Source organism: Sebastes umbrosus, chromosome 6, assembly GCF_015220745.1.
Source record: "Sebastes umbrosus isolate fSebUmb1 chromosome 6, fSebUmb1.pri, whole genome shotgun sequence".
NCBI classification, from domain to species: Eukaryota; Metazoa; Chordata; class Actinopteri; order Perciformes; family Sebastidae; genus Sebastes; species Sebastes umbrosus.
In genome coordinates, this window is record NC_051274.1 from 2,187,697 (window position 1) to 2,201,062 (window position 13,366).

The 13,366-nt window shown below is 44.4% G+C and overlaps 1 protein-coding gene across 2 annotated transcripts in view; it reads left to right on the plus strand.

The window, feature by feature from the left end:
* lamb2 (laminin, beta 2 (laminin S)) overlaps nucleotides 1–13,366 on the plus strand; it is a 76,018-nt gene that overhangs the window by 18,729 nt on the left and 43,923 nt on the right. For both annotated transcript variants that reach the window (XM_037772241.1, XM_037772242.1), the window contains exons 3-7: nucleotides 4,595–4,770; nucleotides 4,929–5,064; nucleotides 10,583–10,656; nucleotides 10,806–10,994; nucleotides 12,458–12,521. In XM_037772241.1, the coding sequence (XP_037628169.1) occupies nucleotides 4,595–4,770; nucleotides 4,929–5,064; nucleotides 10,583–10,656; nucleotides 10,806–10,994; nucleotides 12,458–12,521 (639 nt within the window). The remainder of the gene's footprint in view (nucleotides 1–4,594; nucleotides 4,771–4,928; nucleotides 5,065–10,582; nucleotides 10,657–10,805; nucleotides 10,995–12,457; nucleotides 12,522–13,366) is intronic.

Consider the following 13,366-nt stretch of genomic DNA (forward strand, 5'->3'; position numbering starts at 1 on the left):
CGTGTTCAGGAACAATCTGTTGATATTATTGAAGTCAACGAGTAAAGTGAAGGAATAGGAGCTCTGCAGCAGTTTCATAACTGACTGAATGTGTTGCTCATGGGCCTCATCCACAAACAGTGTGCACACACAAATCTGTGCTCAAACCACCCGTCTGAACGTTTTACACACAAATCAGGATACATCAATATTTTCTGATAGAACAGCCTCAGACCATCATACGTACAACTGATGAAGGCCCAGCTGGCTGTCTTAATGTTAACACACACCTTTTAACTGAAAAACCTACATTCATTAAGAAAGGCTTTAAAGGGACTGTTTGTTACTTCTTACACGTATAAATCAATCTGAGTCGGTGTCCCATGCGCACTCGCGCATGGCTACGCTGTTCAGACTCAGACTCCAACACAGACTACACGGAAGCACCAAAACCTCAAAGTTCTACCTAGTGAAGCCCGTCTGTTAAACAGTGTTGGCCGCCGCGGTCGGTGAACGCGGGGGAGGCTGTAGCTTTGGTCTCCAGGACCAGAGTCTCTGCTGTACTCTGCTCCTCTGCCTGCCTTCACTCACACAACGCGCTCGTTCTCGCTCTCTCTCTCCACCTCTCACGTGCATGCGCGCACACTACACACTGCAGAAGAGTTAGTAGCTCTGAGAATATCTAGTGAATGTACAGTGGACGTTTGTGCAGAAATAACTGCTGCAGCTCCTCCAGACCAACAGAGGTTTCCCGTGTCTTGTGAAGTGACGGGGCTACGCAGAGAGAAACGTTATCGTCTCCGACCAAAACTCCAGTGTCTCCCCTGTTCCTTCTGACCGCGGTCGGGAGGCTGAAGTAGGAAAAGTCAACATTAGGATCAGCATTGATTCATGGAGAGACCTTCGTCTGGTCAGCTAACATTACTGCCAAGCAGCTGAAATATAGAGTGATATTGTGCTTTTAGCTGACGTGTATCGCCTCACTGTTTTGATGGATGCTAGCTCACATTCAGGTAGCACGTGCACACGGGCGAGCGCGAGCAACAGGACTCTGACTTCCGTTGACTTAACGACCACAGGTGTCGCTGTTAACAAGCAATTTCCGATTCTTACATAGAGTCCCTTTAAGAAAGGCTTTGATAGACAAAATATTTAAACCAGTTCGTTTAATCGGCTACTCCCTCCAGTTTATAGTGACATGAAGTTGTACACATGTAGCCAATATTCAGTCGTGAAATGGCCTGCTTCTCTCTTACTATAACTTTACCACTTTCTCCATCAATAAACCTCATGTATGTCCTTATATAGAGAAATGGAGGCGTGGCAGTACTCTGATTGCAAATAGTGGATAGATTCTGATACACGCACAGTAGGGCTGCATGATTTTGAAAAAAATATCTAATTACGACTATTTTGGCTGATATTGCAGGTGCGATATGATATTAGAGGGAATTTTTACATAATTATTCTCATTTTTATTAAAATAATTATGGTGTGATTTTTGCGGGGATCTGTATCAATCAATGATGTTTTCCTAAGTCTGTAGAATATGACAATATTTAATTTTAAATGGTATTTTGACCCACATATGACAAATATTGCACCTGCTTGTGATTTGAAAATTGCCATAGGCCAACGTTGGGAATTCGATAAAACTTTGATTACTTGTGCAGTCCTAACGCACGGTGGTGAGAACAAACTCGACCACTCGAACATTTCTACGCACATATTAGTGAATGAGTCCCACTGTGTGTTGCCAGGGAAACCAGATGTGCTATGCTAAATTGTAAAATAAAAACGTGGCTTTATTTATTATTTAAGGGTTTGAACTCCAAAGGTGCTAAACCGAATTTAAAGATGCTAAAGGTTGCAAGTTGTAATAGGCATTCAAGCAGTCCTTTAGATGAACATCAGGCAGCACAGTGATAGACAACAATAGAATATAGAAATAGACTCTTAGTAACATTGAGGCTTACAGCATGGACAAAGTCATTATATTTGCGTCTCAATCCTGAGTGCGCGATGAGACATTTTGAGCACTACATTAACTTTTTTGTAAGCACATAAATTTTAGATAAATTATTAATACACAAGGAGCCAAAAGAACTTAATAACCTTCCTCACTAGAGTGTTCCTCCATGCAGAGACGAGTACAACTGAGTGAAAAACATTTTCTGTCTTCAAAATGTCCCGTCAAAAAGTGTGATATGAACCCTGTTTTCTGAAGCTTGTGTAACTCCACCCACAGTGGAGGAGTGATGCAGTCTGTCTGCGTATGAAGGGAGGATTAGAGACACCTGTTGTGGACAGCCCATAGATTGACAGCTGGACCTCTGGAGTCTCACAGGTCCCAGAGACACGTAGGAGGAGGCGTCCCGTGGAATGTGCGGCGGCTGCTGCTGGTTGTCATGAAAGTTTCTAAGGTTTATTTTAACTCCCACACAGAGCCTCTAGAGCTGTATCATAGAGCTGTATCATAGAGCCGTTCCCTCCGTGGTTCAACACGTCTAGAAGACTCTCTGCTGCAAACCTTGCTGGTCTTAGTTGACCTCTGTGTGACCTGCGTCGGTTAGAGTCCAGGTCCAGCCTGTAGCTGGGGCCTCTTGTCAGGTCACTTCTTTGGGAGTCGTGCAGACAGCAGAGCCTGTTTACCTGCAGAGCAGCCCTGAGATAATCCTTCTCCCACTGGATGTTGTTGCTCTTGATCAAGCAGTAGCTGTCCAGCTGTGTCCGGCTCAATAAGCCCAGCTCGTTCCCCATGACCTTTATGAGGCCTCTACACAACAAGTGCAGGTGGAGAAAATCCCAATCCCTTTCCCCAGGAGCTATGACAGATATAACTTACCAAAATATGCCTTTTGATGACATCAAAATAACATACAAATATGTCTTTTATTAGTTAATTGGTTTTATTTATTCATTTCTAGGGGGTTCAATTGAAATGGCTCAAGATGACACTGATCTGTTTTAAGTGCCTCACTGAAATAGCCATTGATGACAGGAATCTGCTTCTTTGGTGAGCTCACAGAAAAGCTTCACCACCATCTGTCCAGCCCCGCAACAAAACCTTCCTCCCAACCATAACACTAAATAATGCTACATAACACTATATGTCTACCTAGTAGGCAACCTAATATAGACAATGTAGGGTTGAAATAAAAAACAAGTACATATATGGACGTCTTAAACTGGCACGTCTGTCTGTCCTGGGAGACTGATCCCTCCTCAGTTGCTCTTCCTGAGGTTTCTAATCTTTTTTCCAGTTATAAAGTTTATCTTTAGTTAAGTAACTTAAGCAGCGGATGAGGAAAAACTTAACTTAAGTTTTTCCTCATCCGCTGTGAAGGTCGTACTATAAAGAACACAGGGTGTCGTGTGCTGTGCAGATTGTAAAGCCCCCTGAGGCTTATTTGCGATTTGTGCTGTTGGACTATATAAATAAAATTTACTTAACTTGACTTAAAGCTGAAGTAGGCGAAAAAATATTTTTATAAAACGGTTGCCATATCATGACAGTAGTACATGAGACAGGTAACCTGAAAAAAATCATGTTCCTCTGTGTCGATGTCCTCCGGTGTCCTCCGGTGCTCCTAATGGCATCTTTAAGATTTCACAGACTGGAGGAAAACAAGCCGTTAGAGCTGATCTGAGGTCTGCTGTCCATCTGCCGTCTATTAGAGCCGGCTGTCAATCAGTCACGAACTCTGATCAAACGGTCAAACTAGGCAGCACTGATCAAATATGAATCAATATTCTGTTACTGTAATGCCTATTTCTCTCCTCAGATGTTCTCAGAATCATCTTGTAGTGCACTGTTTAGCTGTAAAATGAGAAAGTTTGTGACCCGGCAGCCATGTTGAGATCAGGTTGAGGAAATACTAAGCACCGCCCACCAGCCGGAGCACAGCCAATAGGAACGCTCTCTCAATGAAATGACCTGTGATTGGTCAAAGTCTCCCGTCACAGGCTAGATTTTTAAAGCCTGAAAACAGAGCCATGAGGAGGAGCAGAAGTCTAGTCTTCTCTCAGAACAATTGATTTCCAATATGTTGAAAGGTTATTATGGAAGTTTTGCCCAATGATGCCAAAAATATACTGCCTACTGCAGGTTTAAAGGACATAACCAAAGCATATGAGTTTATACATTAGCAACAATCTGCTTTATCTCAGAGCTCAAGTCTAAATATTATTGACGGGGTTCAGTGGAAACAATTTAGTATCTTACCTGAATCACTCTGATCTCTGAGACATGTCCTTGATATCCTTACATGGAGAATCCCAGTGTCTGTCTGCTTTATTCACCTCTTTATGTCTCTGTGGGACAAAGCGCAATGATTCATGTTACTGCAACAGAATGAAGTTGACTCAGAGAGAAAACAAACCATCAAATTTAGTTTCTGAGTTTCCTGCAGTGTCCCCCTCCGACCCCGGTGTCTGTCCTCCTCAGGAAGGACTTCTGATGTCTCTTTTTTAGCACAGAAACTCATTTCAAGAATTTGATTTGCTCAACAACCAGCTTGTGAATGGGCTCTCTGTTAGAAGACGATGCCACTCTGCTCCGCCGCTTCCTGTTGATTGTAATCCATTTCCTGTTTCCCTCCCTCCCTCCCTCCAGCCCTGGCTGCTGCCGCCGTTGGCCAGCAGGAGCCCGACTACAGCCACGGCTGTGCCGACGGCAGCTGTTACCCAGCAACGGGGGACCTGCTGGTTGGACGAGAGAAGAACCTGAAGGCCTCGTCCACATGTGGGATGAGGAGGAAGGAGCCCTACTGCATCGTCAGTCATCTGCAGGTCAGTGTGTGTGTGATATTAAGTCTAATCTATATCCTGTCTGTGGTTCACCGTGGACCATGTGACCCTGACCTTTTGGTTCACCATGGACCATGTGACCCTGACCTTTTGGTTCACCGTGGACCATGTGACCCTGACCTTTTGTCGTCCTGCTGCAGGATGAGAAGAAGTGTTTTGATTGTGACTCTAGACGGCCATACGACCCAGTGTACAACACCATCAACCACCGCATAGAGAACGTCATCACCACCTTCAAACCTCACCGCAAGAAGTCCTGGTGGCAGTCCGAGAACGGTGAGGAAACCTTCTATCTGTACCGATCAGCTTGTTAGCTCACCTGTCTCACACTCAGGTGGACACACAGTTTATAAACTGTAAATAAAAGCTTTATTAATGGTTACTAAACCATTTCCTAAGACTTGGTAATAGGCCACAATAAAATGTCGAAGTAAAGAGTTAGCAAAAAAATGACTTCAAGGCTCATTACAGACCTGTAATCCATTAGTAAATGATCTGTTAACATTAATAAACACCTTCCCATCTCTTCAGAAAGGTGCTTATTAGAAAGTGGAGCCCTATATTTCAGCAGCCTAAATGTGGTTCAGTGTGATTTCAACTTTCACTTTCATGGCTACAAATGTGCACCGAACCAGAGAAAGTGAATGGAAATAAAGAAGATGACGTAGTGGATCTGTGGAGCTCTCACTCTGAGCAGCTACACATGGGCTTAATAACAGAGTAGGCCCTGCTGGCATCTCAACAGAGACACACAGAGAGAGAGACAGAAGGACAGGGGGACAGGGAACGCTCTGATGGCAACATACAGGACAGGGAGAGACAGTAGGGAGGACAGTAGTGAGGACAGGCAGAAACATTAGTGAGACAGTAGTGAGGACAGTAGTGAGACAGTAGTGAGGACAGTTGTGAGACAGTAGTGAGGACAGGCAGAGACAGTAGTGAGACAGTAGTGAGGACAGTTGTGAGACAGCAGTGAGACAGTAGTGAGGACAGGGAGAGAGAGCAGAAGACAGGGAGAGACAGTAGGGAGGACAGGGAGAGACAGTAGTGAGACAGTAGTGAAGACAGGGAGAGACAGCAGAAGATAGGGAGAGACAGTAGTGAAACAGTAGTGAAGACAGTAGTGAAGACAGGGAGAGACAGTAGTGAGGACAGGGAGAGACAGCAGAAGACAGGGAGAGACAGTAGTGAGGACAGTGAGAGACAGTAGAGGACAGGGAGAGACAGCAGAAGACAGGGAGAGACAGTAGTTAGGACAGGGAGGGACAGCAGAAGACAGGGAGAGACAGTAGTGAGGACAGTGAGAGACAGTAGAGGACAGGGAGAGACAGCAGAAGACAGGGAGAGACAGCAGAAGACAGGGAGAGACAGCTGAAGACAGGTAGAGACAGTAGAGGACAGGGAGAGACAGCAGAAGACAGGGAAAGACAGCAGAGGACAGGGAGAGACAGCAGAAGACAGGGTGAGACAGGGAGAGACAGTAGTAAGGACAGGGAGAGGCAGCAGAAGAGAGAGACAGTAGAGGACAGGTAGAGACAGCAGAAGACAGGGAGAGACAGCAGAAGAGAGAGACAGCAGAGGACAGGTAGAGACAGCAGAAGACAGGGAGCTGGTATATTGTGACTGTAAAGCTCTGTGCAGATCGTTGGACACAAGGCTGTCCTCAGCTGTCTGTGAGCCATGTTGCTGTAGTGGAGAGCTGTTGATGACAGCAGTGCCCCAGAATAGAACAGAGAGAAACAGAAGAAGAAGAAGAAGAAGGGGGACAGGAAGTATAGTGGCTATTTTTACTGCTGGTTGCTCCTGCTTTTCCATGGTGGTGGTGGCACACTACGCCCATTTGATATGGACTACAGAGGAATGATTGTGTGCACTTATTAATTGGAATTATAATTTCATAGGGTTGCATGCACACACACAGGCATCAGAAGAGTCTCAGTGTATGTATATGTATGTATGCATGGTTGACTTGTCCAACAAACTTCAGTCAGTAAGGCTCCAGATTTACTCTGTGAACTGTGTCTCTCTCTCCGTCTCCCTCTCTCCTCTCCTCCCCTCTAGCTGTGTCACACCCTCCTTTTCCTTCCTCTGTTGATCGCTGGTTGATTCTGGATGTGTTTGTGTTCTAGTTGGAGAGCTAAACTATCTATAGAAATTCACCCCAGAATCAAACCTAGATATTCTCCCTCTTACTTGTAGTGCTATTTATCAGTCTAGATCGTTTTGGTGTGAGTTGCCGAGTGTTGGAGATATCGGCCTTAGAGATGTCTGCCTCCCTCCAATTTAATGAAACTAGATGGCACTCGGAAAGAAAATACGTTTAAAAAAAGTCATCAGCAATGTCTCTCTTCAGAAATCACACCTTGTTGTGGGCAGTTTCATGTCGGAACTATTTTCTTTCTACCGAACTACACCACTATACCAACCGTATCACCGCGCAGAGGCAAGCGTGCGTCTACTCATGGATGAGAGGCTTGTGCTCATGACAGCGCGAGATGTAAACATTAAAGGCGTCAGAGCTCTAACGTTAGCTAGCTCAGTGGTGCCTCTGCCATGTTCACTCCCTCAGTGTAGAAGCAGGGAATACAGTAGCTCAGCCACAGACTGTATGAAAAAAATGGACATGTAAACCTGCATCCTGTCTACCAGCCAGCAGGGGCCTACTTCTCTCTTGATTTATTTCCTCAGTAAACATTGTAAACATGAGTTTATGGTCTCAATCGCTAGTTTCCAGTCTTCTTCAATACAGCATGATGTTCATTTAGTAAATGATGGTCCCATTTAGAGTCAGGTAGACCATAAAGCAGGGGATGCTTTAGGGCGGGGCTACCTCGTGATTAACAGGTCACTACCACGGCGTTGTGCGGTCTGGGAGTTGTCTGTGTTTTTGTCGTAGAACTTCAACCCTTTCACAGTGGGTTTTTAGTTCATCAAAGTTAATTTGAACCTTTCTGGTCTAAAAATGTCTTATTCAGCGCTCAGTTGTGCTTAGCTCCGCCCTCTTGTGTCACTTCTGGTTGCAAAAAAACAAGATGGTGACGGCCAAAATGCTGAACTGAAGGCTTCAAAACCGTAGTCCACAAACCAATGGGTGATGTCATGGTGACTCTGTCCACTTCTTATCCACCTTCTTCTCAGGGGTGTTACTGTAGAAATGATTATGTCCGTAACTTCCGGTGAGGTAACGGAAGTAGCAGTACGCTAGTTAGTCACGATGATTTCATGTGTAGGAAGGACACAGCATTGTAGCGTTGGTTTAATGACAGCCAGTTACTTTTACTATTTTCTGTCCAGTTTAAAATGTAAGGCAGTTTATGGCACAAAGTGCAGGGCAGCATTAGACTAAAATAGTTAAAGTACGGTTATCTGTGTGTAGAAAACTAAACCTTGTTACTGTGGAGGTACTAATCTGTCTTAGAGCTTTTCAGATTGTTCATCTCTTCACCGTCTGTAGCAGCAGAGTCAATAAAGTAGCTAAATATGCTAGTGTAGGTTATCTGAGGCCACTTCTTCAGGTTGTCCTCCCATCCCTCCATAGTAGAAGGCAGAGCTATGATCACATGATCCTGTCTGAGCTGTAATAAGTGGTGTTCACACATGTTTTTCTAGATTTATTAATACGATCGCTCTAGGAGAGACGATTAGCGTAGTGTTACCGTGACACGACGCGCCGGAAGTTAGGGACATAAGTCACGCAAGGCATCATGGGGGCTAGGAATAAGGTGGATACAGTCTATGGTTCCAGCTCCGGTTCATCATATGGTGATTACAATTCTGCTCACATCTCACTTGGCTTTAGTGCTACAAGAAGCTCACACCAGGAACATTTTACTGCTGTGAGGTTTTTATATTTCTCTAATATTTTGACAGACAGACAGATGTCTATATTCACCTACTCAAAGCAGCACTAAACAGGTTTTAGAACTCCACAACAAGCTGAACCCCACACACACACGTTTGACATGTGGATAACGTGTTCACTCATCCAGCAACATCAGCTGGTGTTAGGTGAGAGTGAAGTTGGGGTCCGTACAACCACAACAATGAGTCTCTGTAGAGCTGAGGGGGAGCAGCATAGGTTCATTACCACGAGCAACACATTTCACATTATAGTTTACATTATAGAAATGTAGCCATTGTTTACATAGAAGTATTGATAAGTGCAGCTTTAATAGGTAATTGACCATATAGATGGCGTAGGACACCATCTACTGCATTTCTCCTTTGCTTCCTAATGCTCTCCAACTCTTTCACTAACATGCCTCAGGGAAGCGCTGTGTGCCACACGCAGGGTCTGAAATTAGCACCCGCCACCCGCCAGATGCGGGTAAATTGTTGGCAGTGGCGGGGGAAATCATCAGGACACCCGCCACTTTGGCAGGCAGGGGAAACACTAGTGATGGGATAAGAGAATCGGTTCCTAGTTGTCCGCTTTCTTGGCATCTCATGCCTCCATGACCATCGATTCCTTTTATTGATGCTCCGACAGTTACTCATGCACAATGACCAATAAGCACGCTGGATCATGTTTCAGTTTGTTTTGGACCGGAGACATGGTGGAGAGAAAAAAAAAGTGCTCAAAAGCATGGCGCTGAGGAGGTGCACCCTATTTTACACTGATAATGCGACACTTAGAACAACAAACCTGTGTTTAAATCAACAGAAGTAGAGTTAGTAACGTTAGCTGTTAGCAGCCGTTAGCAGCACGGTCCTGATTGGATAAATAGTGGAGCTACTAACGTTAACGGAGGTGCCACTGAGTTATTATTATGAGACGGTCACGGTCTACTCAGCAAAATGACCATTGAGTGAAGGTAAATTACAACGTTATCATGATGCGTTCAAATGTAATCTCGTAAAATTTTGTTTTTGGTGAGAAACTTGAATAAATCCAGTTGTTTGAAGGAGATGTTTTCATATCAATATAAAATAGATATTAGAGAGTTACAACTTACCAAGATTTTTTTTAATCAAAGCAAATATTTAAATAATCATAATCATTTGAATTGTGTGTTTTTATGCTAATAACCACTATAGAAGTTAATAACAAAGTACATTACTGTGTACAGTAACCTCCCTCCCCCCAAAAATAGGGCTCCCCCGAAGATACGGTGTAATTCGAACACTGTAATTTACCGTGTATATAATGTTTTTTGTGTAAAATATATCGAACATTGAATGACTTCGGATATAAAATGTTATTCCTTCATTTAGCGCAGTGATTTCAAAAGTCGCAGACAAAAAAAAATACTTGTCTGTCACAGTGGCAGGAAGTGAAGAAAGTTAATTTCAAACCCTGGCCACACGCATTTAAAAAGGTGATTCCCCAGGATACATGATGTGTGTATGACAGAGCTGTGTTGTGGTCTGTCTGCAGATCACCAGTTTAAAAGTTATGTAGGGTGTTAAGTTAAGATGTGGAGCCTCTCAGTGTTCGTATGCAAGAATGGGAAAGTCCTCTTGGCTTTGAGCTGTACATGTAGTACAGAACACCGCAGAGTGAAAGTGGTCCTCCTGAATATTTGGTGGTAATATCAGGAAGTGTGGGGGCTTTTTCCAACAGGCTCTCTACATTTATCCTGCCAAGACTGAATGTCTTTTCCTGTCGAGATGCCATTCCTCCAGCAAACAGCCTGGTTGCTACTTCACTTACTGTCGCTGGCCGTTATTCTCTGTCATCCATCTGTCAGAGTGCTAGCATTTTATAATTGATTAATACGACCTAAGTGACAGTCATTAGATGTAAAGGGAAATGGTATCCAAACATCTGTCTCTCTGTGTCTCTCTCTCCCAGGAAAGTCAGACGTCTTTATCCAGCTGGATCTGGAAGCAGAGTTTCATTTCACTCACCTGATTATGACCTACAAGGTATACGATAAAAGCTCCTGTCGTCAGTTTATTGACCTGTGTCGCCAAGTAGCTGTAACAGTGACTAGGAGCTCCATTTTTTTCATACTCTGGGAGGATTCTGCTGATTTAACAGAATGAATTTTGTCTCCGTCATTCTTGTCTTGCAGACCTTCCGTCCGGCGGCCATGCTGATTGAACGCTCCGCAGATTTTGGTCGTACCTGGCAGATCTACCGCTACTTTTCCCACGACTGCGCTGCTGCCTTTCCCGGGGTTTCCCACGGTCCTTTGCGGAACATTAATGATGTCATCTGTGAGTCACGCTACTCTGACATCGAGCCATCAACGGAGGGAGAGGTGAGCGATTGATTAAAGGAGCAGGACAGGTCAAATTATTTGTTCAAGATAAACTCTAAAACGTATTACAAACTTCATTTCAGAATACATGCTTTTTGATGTGAAAATAAGCTGTTCTAATTCTTCGATCCCAGTTTTTAGGATCTAAATTTTCTGAGAAATAGGCTTATTTGCTTGCCAAGAATTGGATGAGAAGGTCAATAGCACTCTCAGTAGATGAGTTTTGCCTAACATGAAGAAACTACTAGCCTGCCTCCATCCAAAGTTTGCTGTTCTGTTTGTATATGAATTACACAAACAAAATATAATTAAGGGATAATGTACAGCGAGCCGGTCATTGTTGTGAAAGAATCCCCGACAGGGAGATTCTGGCGGAGAGGTCTCTCATCGCCCTGAAGGGGTTTCTTTCACAACAATGACCTGCTAGCTGTACATTATCCTGCTTATTACACGGCTACTTACTGAAGAAATCAATATTTTGACACAAAAACGGTCCTCCAGAGTCCGACATCAGAGCTGCGCTCATAGCAACGGTCTGTTATACACAGCGACGGTCTGTTATACATAGCAACGGTCTGTTATACACAGCGACGGTCTGTTATACATAGCAACGGTCTGCTATACATAGCAACGGTCTGTTATACATAGCAATGGTCTGCTATACATAGCAACGGTCTGTTATACATAGCAATGGTCTGCTATACATAGCAACGGTCTGTTATACATAGCAATGGTCTGCTATACATAGCAACGGTCTGCTATACATAGCAACGGTCTGTTATACAGAAATAACAGGCCGCAGAACGCCGTGATCGACCAATTAGAATTGAGAATTCAACACAGCCGTGTAATAACAAAATATAACGCGCAGATTAGTACAATTAGTCTCCCCCTCCCTTCCTTCGTGTTTATGTCCCACTGGCTAGCTAATCGCCGCTGCTCTGCACTGCGCACTACCCGAGCAGGGCGTGTGTGGGAGAGCAGTGCTCATACGGCGGTTACCACTGATAATGCCCCGGTGAGTGTGAGCTAATCCCAATTAACACTGTTAGCTCTGTCATCACTGTTGCCGTTGTTAGCACTGTTAGTGCTGTTAGCACCGTTAGCAGCCATTTTGGCTCAGCCACCTCCATTTTTTGCTTGAGACGTCAGAGGTGAGAGCCGTGGGGAGGCAATCCTGGCCCAGACTCTGAATTCTGTTTATAGCTCCTTTAAGTAGAATGTCACATGTTCAGTGTCCTATTCAGTCCTAAAGACAATTTAGGACCTGAATTTGAAAGCGACGTTTAGCAAAGACAACCTACAAATAACTACCTAACCAGCACTGATCTATAGTGCACACACTGAATACTGCTCAAGCACTCAGACTCATGCAGCACATGTTGCTGCTCATTTCATTGTTACTTCAAGAGTCAGATAGTTAAAATGTGTAATGTGTGCATGATATGTGTGTCTTGGTCTAGGTCATCTACAGAGTGCTGGAGCCAGCCATCCATATTGAGGATCCATACAGCCCCAGCATCCAGAGTAGGTCACGCTTATATTTTCAACAGCACATTGATGGCGTACAACATTAAATAATAATAATGAAAGGGGTTATTGAAGCTCTACAACCAGCTGAAAAAGAAGCTGTTATGACAAACATATGATGAAATACATCACACTAATGACAGAAACCAGGCCATAATGTACAAAATACTACTTAAAGTCAAACTGAAATAAAATGATTTGTTTTTGTTAAAGGTACTGTTTGTAACTTCTTACACGTATAAATCATTGCGGGTCGGTGTCCCATGCGAGCTCGCGTGTGGCTACACTGTTCAGACAAAACTCCAACACAAACTACACGGAAGCACCAAAACCTCTTGGTTGTATCTAGTGAAGCCCGTCTGTTAAACAGTGTTGGTTGCGGTCGGAGGACGCGGGGGAGACCGTAGCTTTGAAATGTGTACGGCGGGGGGAGACCGTAGCTTTGGTCTCCAGGGCCGGAGTCTCTGCTGTACTCTGCTCCTCTGCTCCTCTGCCTGCTTGCCTTCACTCACACACCGCACTCGTTCTTGCTCTTTCGGTCCACTCTCACGTGCACGTGCGCACACTCCACACTGCAGAAGAGTTAGTTTAGCTCTGAGAATATCTAGTGAATGTTCAGTGGACGTTTGTGCAGAAATAACTGCTGCAGCTCCTCCAGACCAACAGAGGTTTCCCGTGTCTTGTGAAGTGACGGGGCTCCGCAGCGAGAAACGTTATCGTATCCGACCGGGTGCCGGTTTCTCCCCTGTTCCCTCCGGCCGCGGTCAGGAGGCTGAGGCAGGAAAAGCCAACACTAGGATCAGCATTGATTCATGGAGAGACCTTCGTCTGGTCAGCTAACA